The 14152-nt window shown below is 33.9% G+C and overlaps 1 protein-coding gene across 1 annotated transcript in view; it reads right to left on the bottom strand.

The window, feature by feature from the left end:
- ULK4 (unc-51 like kinase 4) overlaps positions 1-14152 on the bottom strand; it is a 173271-nt gene that overhangs the window by 32929 nt on the left and 126190 nt on the right. Inside the window, exons 32-34 of the mRNA XM_015822838.1 lie at positions 9596-9762; positions 8906-9004; positions 4311-4496 (exon numbers count right to left, since the gene is read on the bottom strand). Of these exons, the coding sequence (XP_015678324.1) occupies positions 4311-4496; positions 8906-9004; positions 9596-9762 (452 nt within the window). The remainder of the gene's footprint in view (positions 1-4310; positions 4497-8905; positions 9005-9595; positions 9763-14152) is intronic.

The raw sequence follows: 14152 nt of genomic DNA, 5'->3' as shown, positions 1-14152 counted from the left end.
TTTTGACAAAACTATACAATCACAGATTTGTTTAATGGCCATGGTGATTTCTTTAATGGCCAACACAAAAAAGGTTGTAAAATTGGATCTGTCACATGACCAAATTGTTCTATGTTACAGCAGGCTTCATTACAGTTATATGTTGAGGACCACCTTTACAGGAAAACGTATACAATTTCACATAAGTGGCTGTCCGGTCTCTATTTCAAAGCACCTACAACTTCTGAAGACAAGTCATTCGACTGGTTAATTGTTGTCAATGTTAGGAATTTTTTCTTTAGTTTCTCTCCTTGATTAGTTTCCATCCATTGTACAGGAGGAGATGTTGTGTTGGTACATATTGGGGGATAAGGGAGAAAAATGTAAAATCTTCCAGGATCTTTTCAGATTTTGTTTTTTCCAAGTCCTGGAAAAATCAGTTTCGTTTCTGCCCATTCATAACACCGTGAAATTACTCAGCAGAATTTCATTACACCAAAACCTAATTTGAATATGTTTTTTCTGTTTTTTTATCCAATGTTTTAATCATTATATTGCACTCTTTGTTTTTGGGAAAAGTAAAATATATTGCATAAGTTTAAGAAACATATAATATTTTATGATATTTTAATTAATTGAGAGTAAAAACTCCTATAAAACTTCTCTTCAGACATTATAAAAATGGAAGGAGTAACAAGATTATTTGTGCTAGTTTTCCATATTTATCAAAATAAGTTCTGAATGAATACATCTTTAAATCATACATATAATGAACAAATATTTGATGCAATTTTACAGTATAATATGAAGCATGTACTATTGTGCTACAGGGAAAAGTTGCAAATTTACTACTGTATGCTGTGAGAAAATAGATCCTATTTATATCACTATGCACACAGAAAGAGACATACATTTTTATAGATGCAAATTTAAATTGGGCATGATTTTATAGCCTCAGGATAGAAGTATTTTAGCACTATACTCAGGTCATCCTAAAGGGACCAAGAATGTAAGGGGTTAGGTGAACATTAACAGCAGGTGAAGTATGTGTAACAAAAATTCAGTCTCAAAGCTAAAATTGTTCCTGCTGTCAGTAGCAAACATGAACACTGAATAGAGGTCATGCTATTTTTTTCTAGATTTCTGGAGGAGAGTTATATTTTTATTTTAACAGTTATGGTGCTGTCACTTCTGTTCAGCAAAAAAGCTTAAATTGCTGAGGACATGGACATTTTCCTGTCATGGCTTGAAGCTTGAGATATTTTTGTACTTCAGTTGCTGTGGATTTTTCTTGCAATTTCTCAACCAAAATCTTGAAATTCCAGCATTTGAATAATATTTGGTTGACCTATTCTTGTTTATCTCCTATAACTGAATCATGTTTCCCACTATAAAATGCTGGTCTCTAAAGCAGGATGTATGTAGTGCCAGTCCTGATCATTGCTATCTTATAACCGGTGATAGATTCTAAATTACATTTATTATCTCTTGGACTGCTGTACAATGAATAAACATTGGGACATAGGGAGTTGAATCAAACTATGTTTGCATTCTGAACAGATCGCTAAAATTGATGTAATAAGTTAATACTAAGCAGCAAGATCTCTTTCTGTCAACTGATTATTTTTCAGGCAGAAGGGATAAAGAAAATATAGTATGAAACACTGACTTTGGCCAAAATAGATTGTATCAGTTATAGAGGTCCAAAACAATAAAATTGTTCAGATACACATTCCAATGTTAGCACAGATGCAAACCTTCCATATATGGTGTAAAAATAATTTCAGGGTAAGGATATTTATGTTCCTTGAAGGTAGGCTTGCCTTATGGCATTTTCATTATCCATTCTATTGTTTTTCTTCTTTGTGGATCAATATTACAGACAGTGTAATGTCTAGAATTGAAGACAGAACTCAGAACTGAAGAAGCTTCTTGGATGAGAAGCGAAACATCTTTAAAGAAAAAGAAAGTAAGTCCAGTTGCCTCTTAAAAAAGCACCTTTGGGACAAAGGAATGTAAGTATTTACATCTGACTGACTGAATGAATGAAAAAAAATGTAAAAAAATATATGCAGTACACTCATCAAAGTCCTGTTTATTTGAAGATTCCCAAGAAGTATAGTTTATAGTAATAGTAAACACTTTATTTTATTTGTAATTCATTTATAATATGGAACATCTCAGAATATGCATTATAATTAATAATTCATTTAAAAGTTTGGATATATTAGAATGTGTTTTGTGCAGATGCACTTAAATATATCCTCGTGTGTTGTTATACAGCTGGTGATTTTAGTTATTATGTTAATGTGTTTAACGCTGTGCCCTTCAGAAGCTTCCAAGGATATTTTACACAGTAAATAGCCTTGTGACGTGAATACAATGTGCAAGTAAAAGCATTCCATCAGTGATCTCTTAGATCATGTTGATTCTAGGCTTTTATCACCTCTCTTGAGACTCGGAAAATAGCACGGTTATAGATTATTCACAGAGCCCAAACTACATTATCCAATGTACCAAAGATAACTGTGATTCAGAACTGGCTCTAAATCAATCATGTGGAGATGACAGAAATGGTATTTTCATTAATAACTTGATGTACCTGAAAGATGGGAGGAACTTTTTTAAGAATTCTTTATATACTTGACTTTAGCTGTATCTCTGACATGATAAGACTTTTCCTGTTGCCATTCAATTTTTCAATAAACTCAGATAAGCCTCAAGCCTTGATCACAAAGGGTTTTTTTGAAATAGTAATTTTAGATTTTGTTTTCACATGTCTGATGATTTGCCAGAAAGTAAAACAAGTATTAAATATGAAGCTAATGCCTTAAAAAATAGAACTCTTAGCCAAATTTGATTGATGCTGATGCTCATTTTCTACATAACTGCTCTTTAATGTGAAAGATTATTTCTAACCTGATAGAAGTATTTCAAGTGTCTGAAATACCAAGACTAGGTTCACAGATCAGTTAAAGATTAGGGTGTGTTTAGTAATGGGAGAAATGATGTATCTTTACAAAAATCTTAAAAATAAAACACTGGTTTGGATCTAGACTTTCATCTAGATCTAGATCAGACTTCATGCTAGTTTAAGATACTGGGGCTTCAATTTTCTCCAGTTTTTCCTTTGCCAAGTCCTCTGAACTCAGAATAGTTTGAATCCAACTGATACTCCGCATTATTGTTAAAATTGTATAAATTTTTACACTTCTTGAATAGAAGATGCTTTCTTAAATATCTGGGAAACTTATATTGTAATCCAGGAATCATCTATGTGGTCCCTATTTTGTTGTTCATAACCCTTAGAGTATATATGTACTTAATAAATATTTTACCGCCAATGATATTATTTGATTGTAATTTTACTAATGCTGGTAAAATGGACACAATGTTTATTGTTATAATTGCACTATACAATTGTACATCTAATCAAAATAAAGCCAATGTTAATGAATTTGACAGGATTTGACAGGATTTTGCCATGTAGGATTTTGATGAGAGCATAGACAATGTGGTAGGCATTTCAATTAAGAGCAAAATATGTATTTCTATGTTATTAATCTACTTCATGTCACCTTCCTCCATTCACAGTTGAGGATATGCTATTATAATAATTTAGATTCCATATATTGTAACTACTTTTTAAGTCCTGGGTCATGTTTGGCCTTTAAAAGGCCTGCTAGAGGGTAGTGTCACTGGTTCATGTAAGTCTAAGCTTCTCCAGGGAAAAACCTATCCATGTGACTGCATTTTGGTGCTCAGCAACTAGCCAACATTTATGGCCATTTGCAGTGCCCCATGGTCACATGTTTATGATTTACAATTTTGCTGAAACACCCCTTAGCAAAGAATGGATTCACATAACTATCATGTTGTTTGCTTAGTAACTGCAGATTTGCTTAACAAGTGTGGTGATTAATTTCACAACCACTGGGAAAAAAAGTCATAAAATTGGGTTGGTCACATGGGTAATCCACTTTATGATTGTCACGACTTAAAAATCATAATGGGCATAATGGGCATAAGTTGAGGACTGCCTATATTGGGGTCATCTATTAGTGTAAATGCAGGTTCAGATGTTTTTTTTATCAGTACTGTATATGTGACCAAGCAAGTTTGGGGCTTTTGCTCTTGGCTAGCTTTAAAAATAACAAAATGATTTTTGAATCTTCTTTACTTGTTGACATTTCTTTGGGTAAATTTTCTGCTACAATATGAAATAAAATTATAGTAGAGTTTTTTTCTCTAATATTTTATTTCACTTATGTACCATAGTTAATTGACATTCTAAATGTATAACTTAAAGATAAAAGGAGTAACTGACTCACCAATCTTTTAATGATTCTCAATAAAAGCTTTTGATCTTTTACTTCCTTTTTGCACTGCAGTACTTCAGCCAAACTATCCATGTCTTCAGGTGACATGCTGTCCATAGCATCCCCACCATAGAGTTGAACTAGCAATGACAAGCACTGTGATGCATTCTCATAGATGTCATTTTCCTGACTAGGAAGCTTTAAAAAAACAGAAAGGGTTTTTTTTAATACCAGAACACAAAGTTTTTCTATTTTTAATGAGATAGTAATATCAACTTTCTAAATAAAAGTGGTAAGTTTCATTTAGGATCTCTTTCAATTTTGAGGTTTCTGTGACCCATTAACATGGCTGAGAAAAAAAAAGAGGATTGTAAAAGCACAATACAATTCTGTTATTGTACAAGCACAATAACAGAAAATAGCTTTTAAAGCAACTATTGCATTGGATGCGGTTTTTCTTTTACAAATTTCAGATAACTTCATCAAGGAAAAGAGCAAACAATATCTTATGTTTATAAAAAAGATATTGGTAGGAAACATCTTCTACTTAAGAAACAAAATAATAGATCAATAACTATAGAGAGTTTTTACCATTAAATAGAGATTTTATCTCATATAATTTCATTTAAAGAGAGAAGATTATTGTCAGAAATTTATAAGAGTGACAAGATATCTGCTGTTCCAATTATGAGTTTCTAATTGCTTCAACAAACTGACAAAATATTAGTTATATTGCTATTATACAGGTACATAAGTTTTATTTTTGTAAAATATTACTAAGGGTATGGGGGAGAATTCAGTAGCACGTATCTTATGACTTTTCTTTATACTATAAAGCCAAGCAAAATTTAAAATACATAGGAGTATAAATACAAATACTCAATACAATAGCAGTTTTTAAATTTTCTTTCCCTGCTAATGTGAATTCCTTATTACCGTTTAAAAACATAGCCAACATAATATTCTAGGATATATAGGTGATGGGTAGAAATTTTTTCCTTTCCCCAATACCTAAAGATGTCTGATAAATGCTATCAAGATTTCTTTCAGTCTGATATTTGCTAGCAATACAGTAAGGTAATGAGAACTCTTGCTCACTGATGGAGTTCACATTTTGTTTAAAAGATACAAATGTTTTTTTAAAAGACAGTGGGAAATTAGTAAAGAAAGAAAAGAAATGTTAAGGATGTTAACATATTTGCTTTCAAATAAAGTAGAAAAATATTTAAATATTTCTAAAATTTACAAAGTAATAAACCCTATCAGCTATTATGTCTATTAGATACATATGCTTCTGGTTTATACTTTAAAAAATCATTAGTTTCTCTTCTTGAGTACCATCCTTGTTTTAGCATTGATTTACTAAACAGTACACATTCCTGTTATTCTTACATCTTGTATTAATTTATATTATTTTTTTTCCAGCCAAACAACTTTTCAGTTAATTATGTTGACAGGGAATCTATGAAGTCCTAAATAATGTGATAAAATACTTTTGATGTAACAGTTTATCTACAGTATATGGGAAAGTGCATTGTCCTTTCGCTACTTAATCTCTCCATGGTTTTCAATACCATTAACCATGCTATCCTTCTAGGAAGGTCCCAGGAATTGGGAAGATGGACCACCTTGTTGCCTTAGTTCACTTCCTTCCTCAGATGCCATTTTCAGACAGTATTGATTGGGAGTGAGAGATCAGAATCTAGACTTTTGCTTTGTCATGTCAAGGTGAGATAAGCCATGCCAATATCACCCTTTCCCATTGCCTTGGTACTGTTGAGATCTGGATGGGAAGCAACAGAATAAAACTTAATGCTGGGTCGGAGCTCCCTGATTCTTGGAAAATTATCATTTTTGGTTGTGAATGAGGTTGTACTGCCCCAGGCAGATCTAATGTGTGTTCTGGGGGTTCTCCTGGATTCATGACTCCAGTTTAAGGTGCAGGAAGCAGTTGTGGCCAGCAGGATTGTGCCCCCGTTATACTCTTTTCTGGCTTTTCTATGATGGCTCCCTCCCTTTTAAAATATCATTCCCCTAGAAATAGGATTGGGCCCCCACACTGATATGTTTCCAAAAGGCCCTGAAGACATGGTTGTGTCAATGGGCATGGAAATTCTACACTGACATGGAGCTGAACAAGTAGCTGGTATGACAATCCATTGGGAGGTGGGGTGGAGTTTACGGGTTTTTATATTGTGGAATTTTAATGTTGTAAGCCACCCAAGTCATTGTGTGGAATTGGGCAGCCCTATAAATGTATTTAATAAACAAAAAATCATTTAAAGAATAAGAGGCTACCTATGTGGCAGAAAGGATGTAAAGCAAAATGCAAAATAATCTGATTAAACTTCAGAGAGCACTTTTGAAGAATGTGCAGTCGCCATTGCTTAGTTCAGTTAAAAATACCCTTGTAAAAAATCTAAAAGTACTTCTTGTTTTAAATAAATTATTTAATTACAGTATTCTTTTAACTAAATGATTCAATAACAGTATTATTTAATTTTTCAGTTGATGTTAATTTGTTTTTAGAAATTATTTAAGAATAGGCCATCTATTTTATCAGGAGTTGAGTGATTCTTCTTTATTTGATAATCTACATTTGTGGGTCCCAAGCTCGTCCTCAGAACCTTCTAAAACTCAATTTTACATGAAGAGCTTTCTACAGTTGTGGAGATGTTATAATTCTATATATTTTACTTTATTACATTTTATTCTTGCTCTTGTAATCTTAAGCAGAAAAGTCTCTTCTCATTTGATTTTATGTTACTCATGACTGGATTTGGTTTTAGAAAAGGATAAGACTATCTCCATATTTTTTCCCTTCTTGCTCAGCTGGAAGGGAAAATATCCCTCTCTGCTTTTTCTATTAGTATTCCAGTACATTCTCAACTTTACTGGATTTTTCTACACCACTGAAGAGATTAAATCTCTCAGATCAGTATGGCTGGCTGGGGAATTCTGAAAATTGAAGTCCGTGCATCTTAAAATTGCTGAGGTTGAGAAAGATTGTCTCAGATGGAGCTCAGATAAGATCAACCTGTACCTGACTGAAAGATTGAAAGATATCTAGTTTGGACTTCCGGTTTTGCGTGGTAGCGTCCGGTTGCGGGCTTGCGGATTCTCCACACCTCCATGGCTAATTTCGCCCTGCCAGGGGACCCTAAATGGGTCTAAGTCGCCCTGGAGAGGCGACAAAGAAAGAAGAGTGCCCCAGCGACACTGGAATGATGGCGGTTGTTCTGTTTGACTTGGGGAAAGCCTTCTAACCCGACAGGAGAAAGGCTGGCCATACTTCAGCAACCAGCCCAAGCTACTTGCAACCGAAGTCCAAAAGCACTAATCAGCACAACTGTGAATAGCGTGTTTGAAACTCCCAGAAGCACGAAGCTGAAGACACCAGCCTGAAGGTGACGAATGTGACTTCGACGAAACGTCGCCAAGACACTTCCAATTCTACGCGGGAGAGAACCCGAATGACCAAAGACCTATATATATATATATATATATATATATATAAAAATTCGACTCTTGGGAGTATTCATAACTCAATGTTTGCAAAAGAGGACATTTTGGGGAAAAGAGGAAATCAACTAAAACCATTATGTGGATTATGGATTATAGAAATCAATTGTTAGTGATTGTTTAAGAAATGTAAACCCAGACAACACACTGTTCACCAATTATTAAGCGATTTATGTTTAAAAAAATCAATAACATATATTACAAAAGGACGAAAGAAAGAAAGAAAGAAAGAAAGAAAGAAAGAAAGAAAGAAAGAAAGAAAGAAAGAAAGAAAGAAAGAAAGACTTCTAGTTTACACACTTCAAAATTTTTCTCACTTTGGTATTCTGAAACAATATGTATAGCTCTGATTCTTATTTCTGTTAATAGCTCAACATTTTGACCACTAAAGAATCCTTCTGTCATAATTTCTATGGTTTCTTCTCCTTTGCTTGAATTATCCCATTCATTTAAAGTTTATGTATAAAACAAAATATACGGGGGAATGTTGTAGAGAAAACAGATGTATTAAGCATGCTTGCCCTCTTGAGTTGACTAAATGTAAAAGGAGGGATAAAATAATAATATAATAATTCAATTGCAAAAGGCAGCTTTACTTGGAGCAGCTGTCTTGTGCTCCAAGTAAATGACAATACCTTTAACACCCACCAAACATCAACATCTCTCTATCCCAGATCTTTGAGAAGGACTCAATAAATGGATAACATTGCCAAATCCAGTCTAAACATCTGGCTGACTGTACAATAAACCAGTAATAATAATAATTTGACCACCATGTTAGCTGCTTCAAGAAGATCACACAGACTGATAATAAGCAACAGCATGACAAATTAGCAACAATGGTATATTGGAATATTTGCAAGAAATGACATTTGCCTGCAAACATGAACTGGTGTGACCAGAAAATAGATAAAGTAATAGAAAATGAAGAAGCTAAACTGCTCTGGAAATTTAGAATTCAAACGGCAGGCATCTGCCACATAACACCCCAGAATTAACAACTGTTCACTAACTTTGGGGATAGCTAAATTATATAGTCAAATAAAACATCTTTCTAACAGATATACAAAAAAGATATCTCTTACCAACTGAATAAGCAAACCAAACAAGTCAGTCAGAGATTTATTGATAAGGAGAAGATCTTCAGCAGTTTCAGTGTCCCCTCCAGTGCCAGATTTCTGTGCCTAAAGGAATTTAGGCAGAAAATACTGAAATTATAACCTATAATTTCATGATTAAAATAACCTAACCTCGCAGAACTTCTAAACTGGAAGCATAGTTAGAAAGCAGATCTCATTTTACATTTATCCACATCAAACTAGCATTTTTACATGCTATAGTACTTAATGATTAAGATGAAAATTAAACTTATGAAATGAATTTCACAGAGAAAAAAATGTTAAATAATTAAATGTATTTTTCAAAACTCTTTGCAATTGTATTAATTTTTCAACCAATACCATTTTCCATTTTTACATAAAAAGGTTCGTATGACAATCAAGTATAGTTATTAGGGATGCATATGATTTAAGCCATAAAAATACAAATTATATTTTAATGCAAATTATTATTTTTTCATTAAATTTATATGGCGGCCATCTTGCTAGTGAGAGTGTTTGTGCTCTATTTATGAATTCCTACTTGTAAAAACTGTTACTGACATTTCCTTCCCCCCCCCCAATTGGATTATTACATGGGAATCTAGTAATATTCAAAGGAAGGAGATTGAAGATCTGTACAAATATGTCCATTCTACCAGAAAACAGGCTCCATACCTGCAGTGTTAAGCGAACAATGTTAGCTGTATATGTCAACATACGATGCATTATATTGAGCAAGGAAACAATAAAAGTATTGGTTGTCTTCATGTTGTTTTTATCATCAACATCCAAGCACGTAGCTGCCGTTTCCATTAGGAGATTACATATATGATGAACTAGTCCTAAACAGATAGGCACAGAACAAAATATGCACAGGTGTAAGAAAATTCATATATTCCAAACTCTGCCATTAGAAAATAATTAAATATAGGTATGTATATATACACACACACACGTAATGGAAAATATGTGTGACCCTGGGGGATGAAGGGATGAGATGCTGCCTAGGAAATAAATCAGACGAGAAAGAGAAGAGCCCCAGTAGCTTAATAGTCAGAGAAAGATCCTCTAATTGATTGAGCAATTAAAAATGGTGGTGGCTCATCTGGTATCTGGTTTATGTGGGAGGGCTGACATAAACACATGTCCATATATAAACATAAAGACACATATATAAACATTTATACACACAAATACATGATTTAGAGCTTTTCCATTCATATTTTAAATGAAAAATAAAAACTTAAATTATTATAAAAACTTGTTACATTCACATTAAGGAAATACTTTCATTGTACCATTCAAAGTCATACAAATTGGAACAAATTACAAATTGACACATCCAATGAAGAACTCACCTCATCTATGGATAACAGCTCCATTACTAAATTGATCCTACCATTAGGAAGTTACCATCTTTCTACATCCTGTTCTCTAGAACAATGTTGAACAAATTTGGACTTCAGTATTTCTTTTTGACATTATTTCCAATATTTGAAAAGCTGGGATGGCAGCTTTACTAAACATTCCTAGTTCTTTCAAATTCATTCTTAGACATAGTTTCTGTTTCACTGATATGACTGTGAAATATAAAAATGTATTTGCTGTTCTTCTTTGAATCTATTTTGGATGTCTGAATCCTTCTTAGTGTAAAATCCAGAACTGGATATAATATTCAATTTGCAGAATATTTTACGTCCTGTGATTTGGGAACTATGTAGATGCAGTCTATAATGGCATTTTCCATTTTTGCAGCCACATTCAGTTTCAAATGAACTATTAAAATATTTTTTCACAAAGATTTTTATCAAGCCAAGTATCCTGTTAATGTATCTACGTACTTCTTTTTTGTTGCCCAAATGAAGAACTTTGCATTTCCTTCTATTACATTTCATTGTTACTTTTAGCTCATTTTTCTAACTTTTCATGATTGTGTTGAATTTTATTTTTTTCTAGCTATCCTAACAAATTTTTTATTTGTAAATCTGATAAGCATTCCCTCTACCGTTTCATCTATATCTTTATAAACAGTTAAATATTAATAAAATTAAAATGTGCATCTCCCTACATCCTTTTAATAATATCTTTTAAGACTCCTAGGGCTTTATATATGTGTAAAATATTTAAGAATTAATAAATTTTTTAAAATAAATATTTTCCTAAGCCAAAACACATTTGCTTTGCTTTTTTGTTATATTAAAGTTCTGATAGAACAAACTGATGAAGGACTCAGGACCTTCAATGGAACATATAAAGATATTTAATATGCAAATTTAATTTTTAATTGTTATACTTTCCTTGATTAAAGGTTAACTTCCAAACCATCAAGGATTAAACAGAGGTATTTTCACTGTCATTGTTTTGTACTGCCTATCTTGTTCAGAGACAATTCTGGGTGGCTCACAAACATTAAAACTACTACATATTAAAATAATAATGCAAAAAATAACAACAGTAATAAATATTGTTAAAGAAAGGGAAGGAAATGAACATGAAGTACGCAGAGAGAAATGGGATCTTTTCTAATACTATAATAGCCACTTCCAAAAGAGTGTACCCCATTGGGGCCCCAGGTCAGCTGGCAGAGCCAGCTGGAGATTTTTTATGAAAGGTCAAAAGGGTGGGTAAAGATCTCATGCGGGGGGGGGGGAAGGGAAATGTTCCAAAGGAAAGGAGGCATGGCAGAAAAGGCTCTTCTCCTGGACCCCAACAACTGAAATTCCTTGACCAACTGGGTCCACAGCATGCCCCCTCTATCAACATTATCCTCAACATGAGGAGACAGGCAAATCCCATTGGATGAAATGATTCTTCAGATAACCTGTATCCGTGCCATGAAGGGCTTTAAAGATGATAACCAATACCTTGAATTGCATTTGGAAGCAAACAAGCAGCCAATGAAGAAGAACAGAGAACATAGGCCACTCTAGGGGAGCCAGGAAATACCCATGTCAATGCATTCTGTAGCTTTCGAATACACTTCAAAAGTAGCCCCATGTACAGCACATTGCAATAGTCCAGGCATGAGATGATTAGGGCTTGAGTAATTAAGCAGGGACTCCCAATCCAAGAAAGGTCGCAACTGGTCTCTCCTAGAGTCTCTTAGTACCTTATAAATTGACTTAAGTATCATAATCAAAATCATAATAAATATACCAGGCTACAACTAAATAAAAATATAGCCGTACTGTAAAATATTTAAAATGCAATATTTCTGGAAGAAGACAACTGTTTGGGGACGAAAGGGAAACCAATTAACAGAGGATATCTATGGAATTCTATTAGGATGAGCAAAGTCATGTTGGAAAATAGTTGAAAAAGCAGAGATAAGGAAGCTCAGAACAAATAGTTGTTAAAATGTTATGTTAAAGGTGAAGGAAGAATAAAAAGCTTAATATAGTATTTCAACTAGGGAACATGTGAGATTTTCATTGAGAGATCAGCTACTATGGAATAGCAATTGAATAAACTGACAGTAAAAATATAACATATTGTATTGGAAAGACCACTTGTTCCTTCATATTCTTATCTGATCTCAGACATGATTATTGGAAAACTTCATTTGAGCACAGATAGTCCTCCACTTACAACAGTTCGTTTAGTGACGTTCAAAGTAAAAGTTCAAAAAAAGTAGAGAAGGGAACTAGGGGATCAGCCATATTGGACTTAATTCTTACTAACAGAGATGAAATGATAGAAGATGTTGAAGAAGCTACAGGAACCTTGGTGGGGAGTGATCATGCAATATTGGAATTCAACATTATGCAAGCACAAGCAATAGAACATAGTCAAAATAGAATCTTGGACTTTAAGAGAACTATGTTTAATAAACTTAGAGACAGCTTGGGAAGGATTCCATGGATGAGAATCCTCAAGGGGTGAAATTATAAACACCTAGTCTAGCACAATACCAATGAAGAAGAAAAATAACAGCTCTCAAAAGAAACCAGCACTTTCTTCAAAAAAGAAAAAAAAATAGATCTAGGAAACTACAAACCTATCAGCCTGGTCTCAATACCTGGGAAGATTCTGGAAAAGATAATCAAGCAACAAATCAGAGAACATCTGGAGACAAAGTCATAACCAAAAGCCAATATGGGTTTGTCAAAAACAGATCATGCGAACTGGTTTGGCATTGTGATGAGACAGACGCAGGAAGGCAGAGCCTTCTGCGCCCGATTTCGCTCTGCTGGGGGCCCTAAAAGGGCCTAAAGTCGCCCCGAAGAGGCGATGAAGGAGGGATGCCTCACTGATCACGGAGAGACGGCGATTGATCCGTTTGATCCGAGGAAAGCCCTCCAAACCGGCAGGGGAAAGACTGGCCGTTAGCCACTGACAACCGAAGAAGAAGAGCACTAACTAGCAGATCGTAAACAGCATGTTTGGAACTGGGTGAGAATATTGATCCTTTCTTTACTACTTTACAACTGAATTTCCCAAGAAGCAAAAAATCTTTGAATGTGAGAAGGAAGGGGATTGTAGCCCACCCTTCCAGAGGAATAGAAGTGGCATTTTAATTTCTTTTATGGGGGACAGAAATGCATAATACTGAAGTGGAAGTAACATAAAGCTACAGTTTTGATAAATTTGAGAACTGAGATAATTTCTCTTTGGGAAAAAAACATTGAGGTGAAATATAAAAAATCAACCCTTTGTCTTAAGAGTGGGAAATGGATTCTTTTTTTTTTTTTTTTAAAGAAAATTTTATTAATTTTTATAATTGAACATTAAGTAGTATGATGCATTTATAACACAAACATACACAAAAAAACCACAATCCAATTCAATACATTATCAGAAACGCTCAGAGGTTCCCGACCTGCCTCCGCCCTCATCCACTTACCTTTCCTTCCTACCTCTAACCCACAACCTCTCCTCCTTCCTCCTTCCCCTTCTACATCCCCCCTCTTCCTGACCACCTCAACGAGTGCAAGCCGGGATACCAACCGAGTGCTTCCTCTTATCAAAACAATTATAACATATGAATACATCACTTTTTTTTTCAATACTTCTAACCCCCCCCCCCCCCCCCCGAGCTTCCCGGAATCAAATACAGGACTTAAAACAAATCTTTCCAAATCTAACTTACAATTTAACTAAACAGATATAATACTAACAATATATACCTACTTTAACTCTAATAAGGCAATTATTAATTAAAATTGATTAAAAACCAATATGACTACTCAAAAGCTATATATATTTTATATACATCTAATATAATCTATCCAT

The sequence above is a fragment of the Protobothrops mucrosquamatus genome, unplaced genomic scaffold, assembly GCF_001527695.2.
Source record: "Protobothrops mucrosquamatus isolate PMUCROS unplaced genomic scaffold, P.Mucros_1.0 scaffold_177, whole genome shotgun sequence".
NCBI classification, from domain to species: domain Eukaryota; kingdom Metazoa; phylum Chordata; class Lepidosauria; order Squamata; family Viperidae; genus Protobothrops; species Protobothrops mucrosquamatus.
This window is presented reverse-complemented; position numbering and strand designations above follow the sequence as displayed.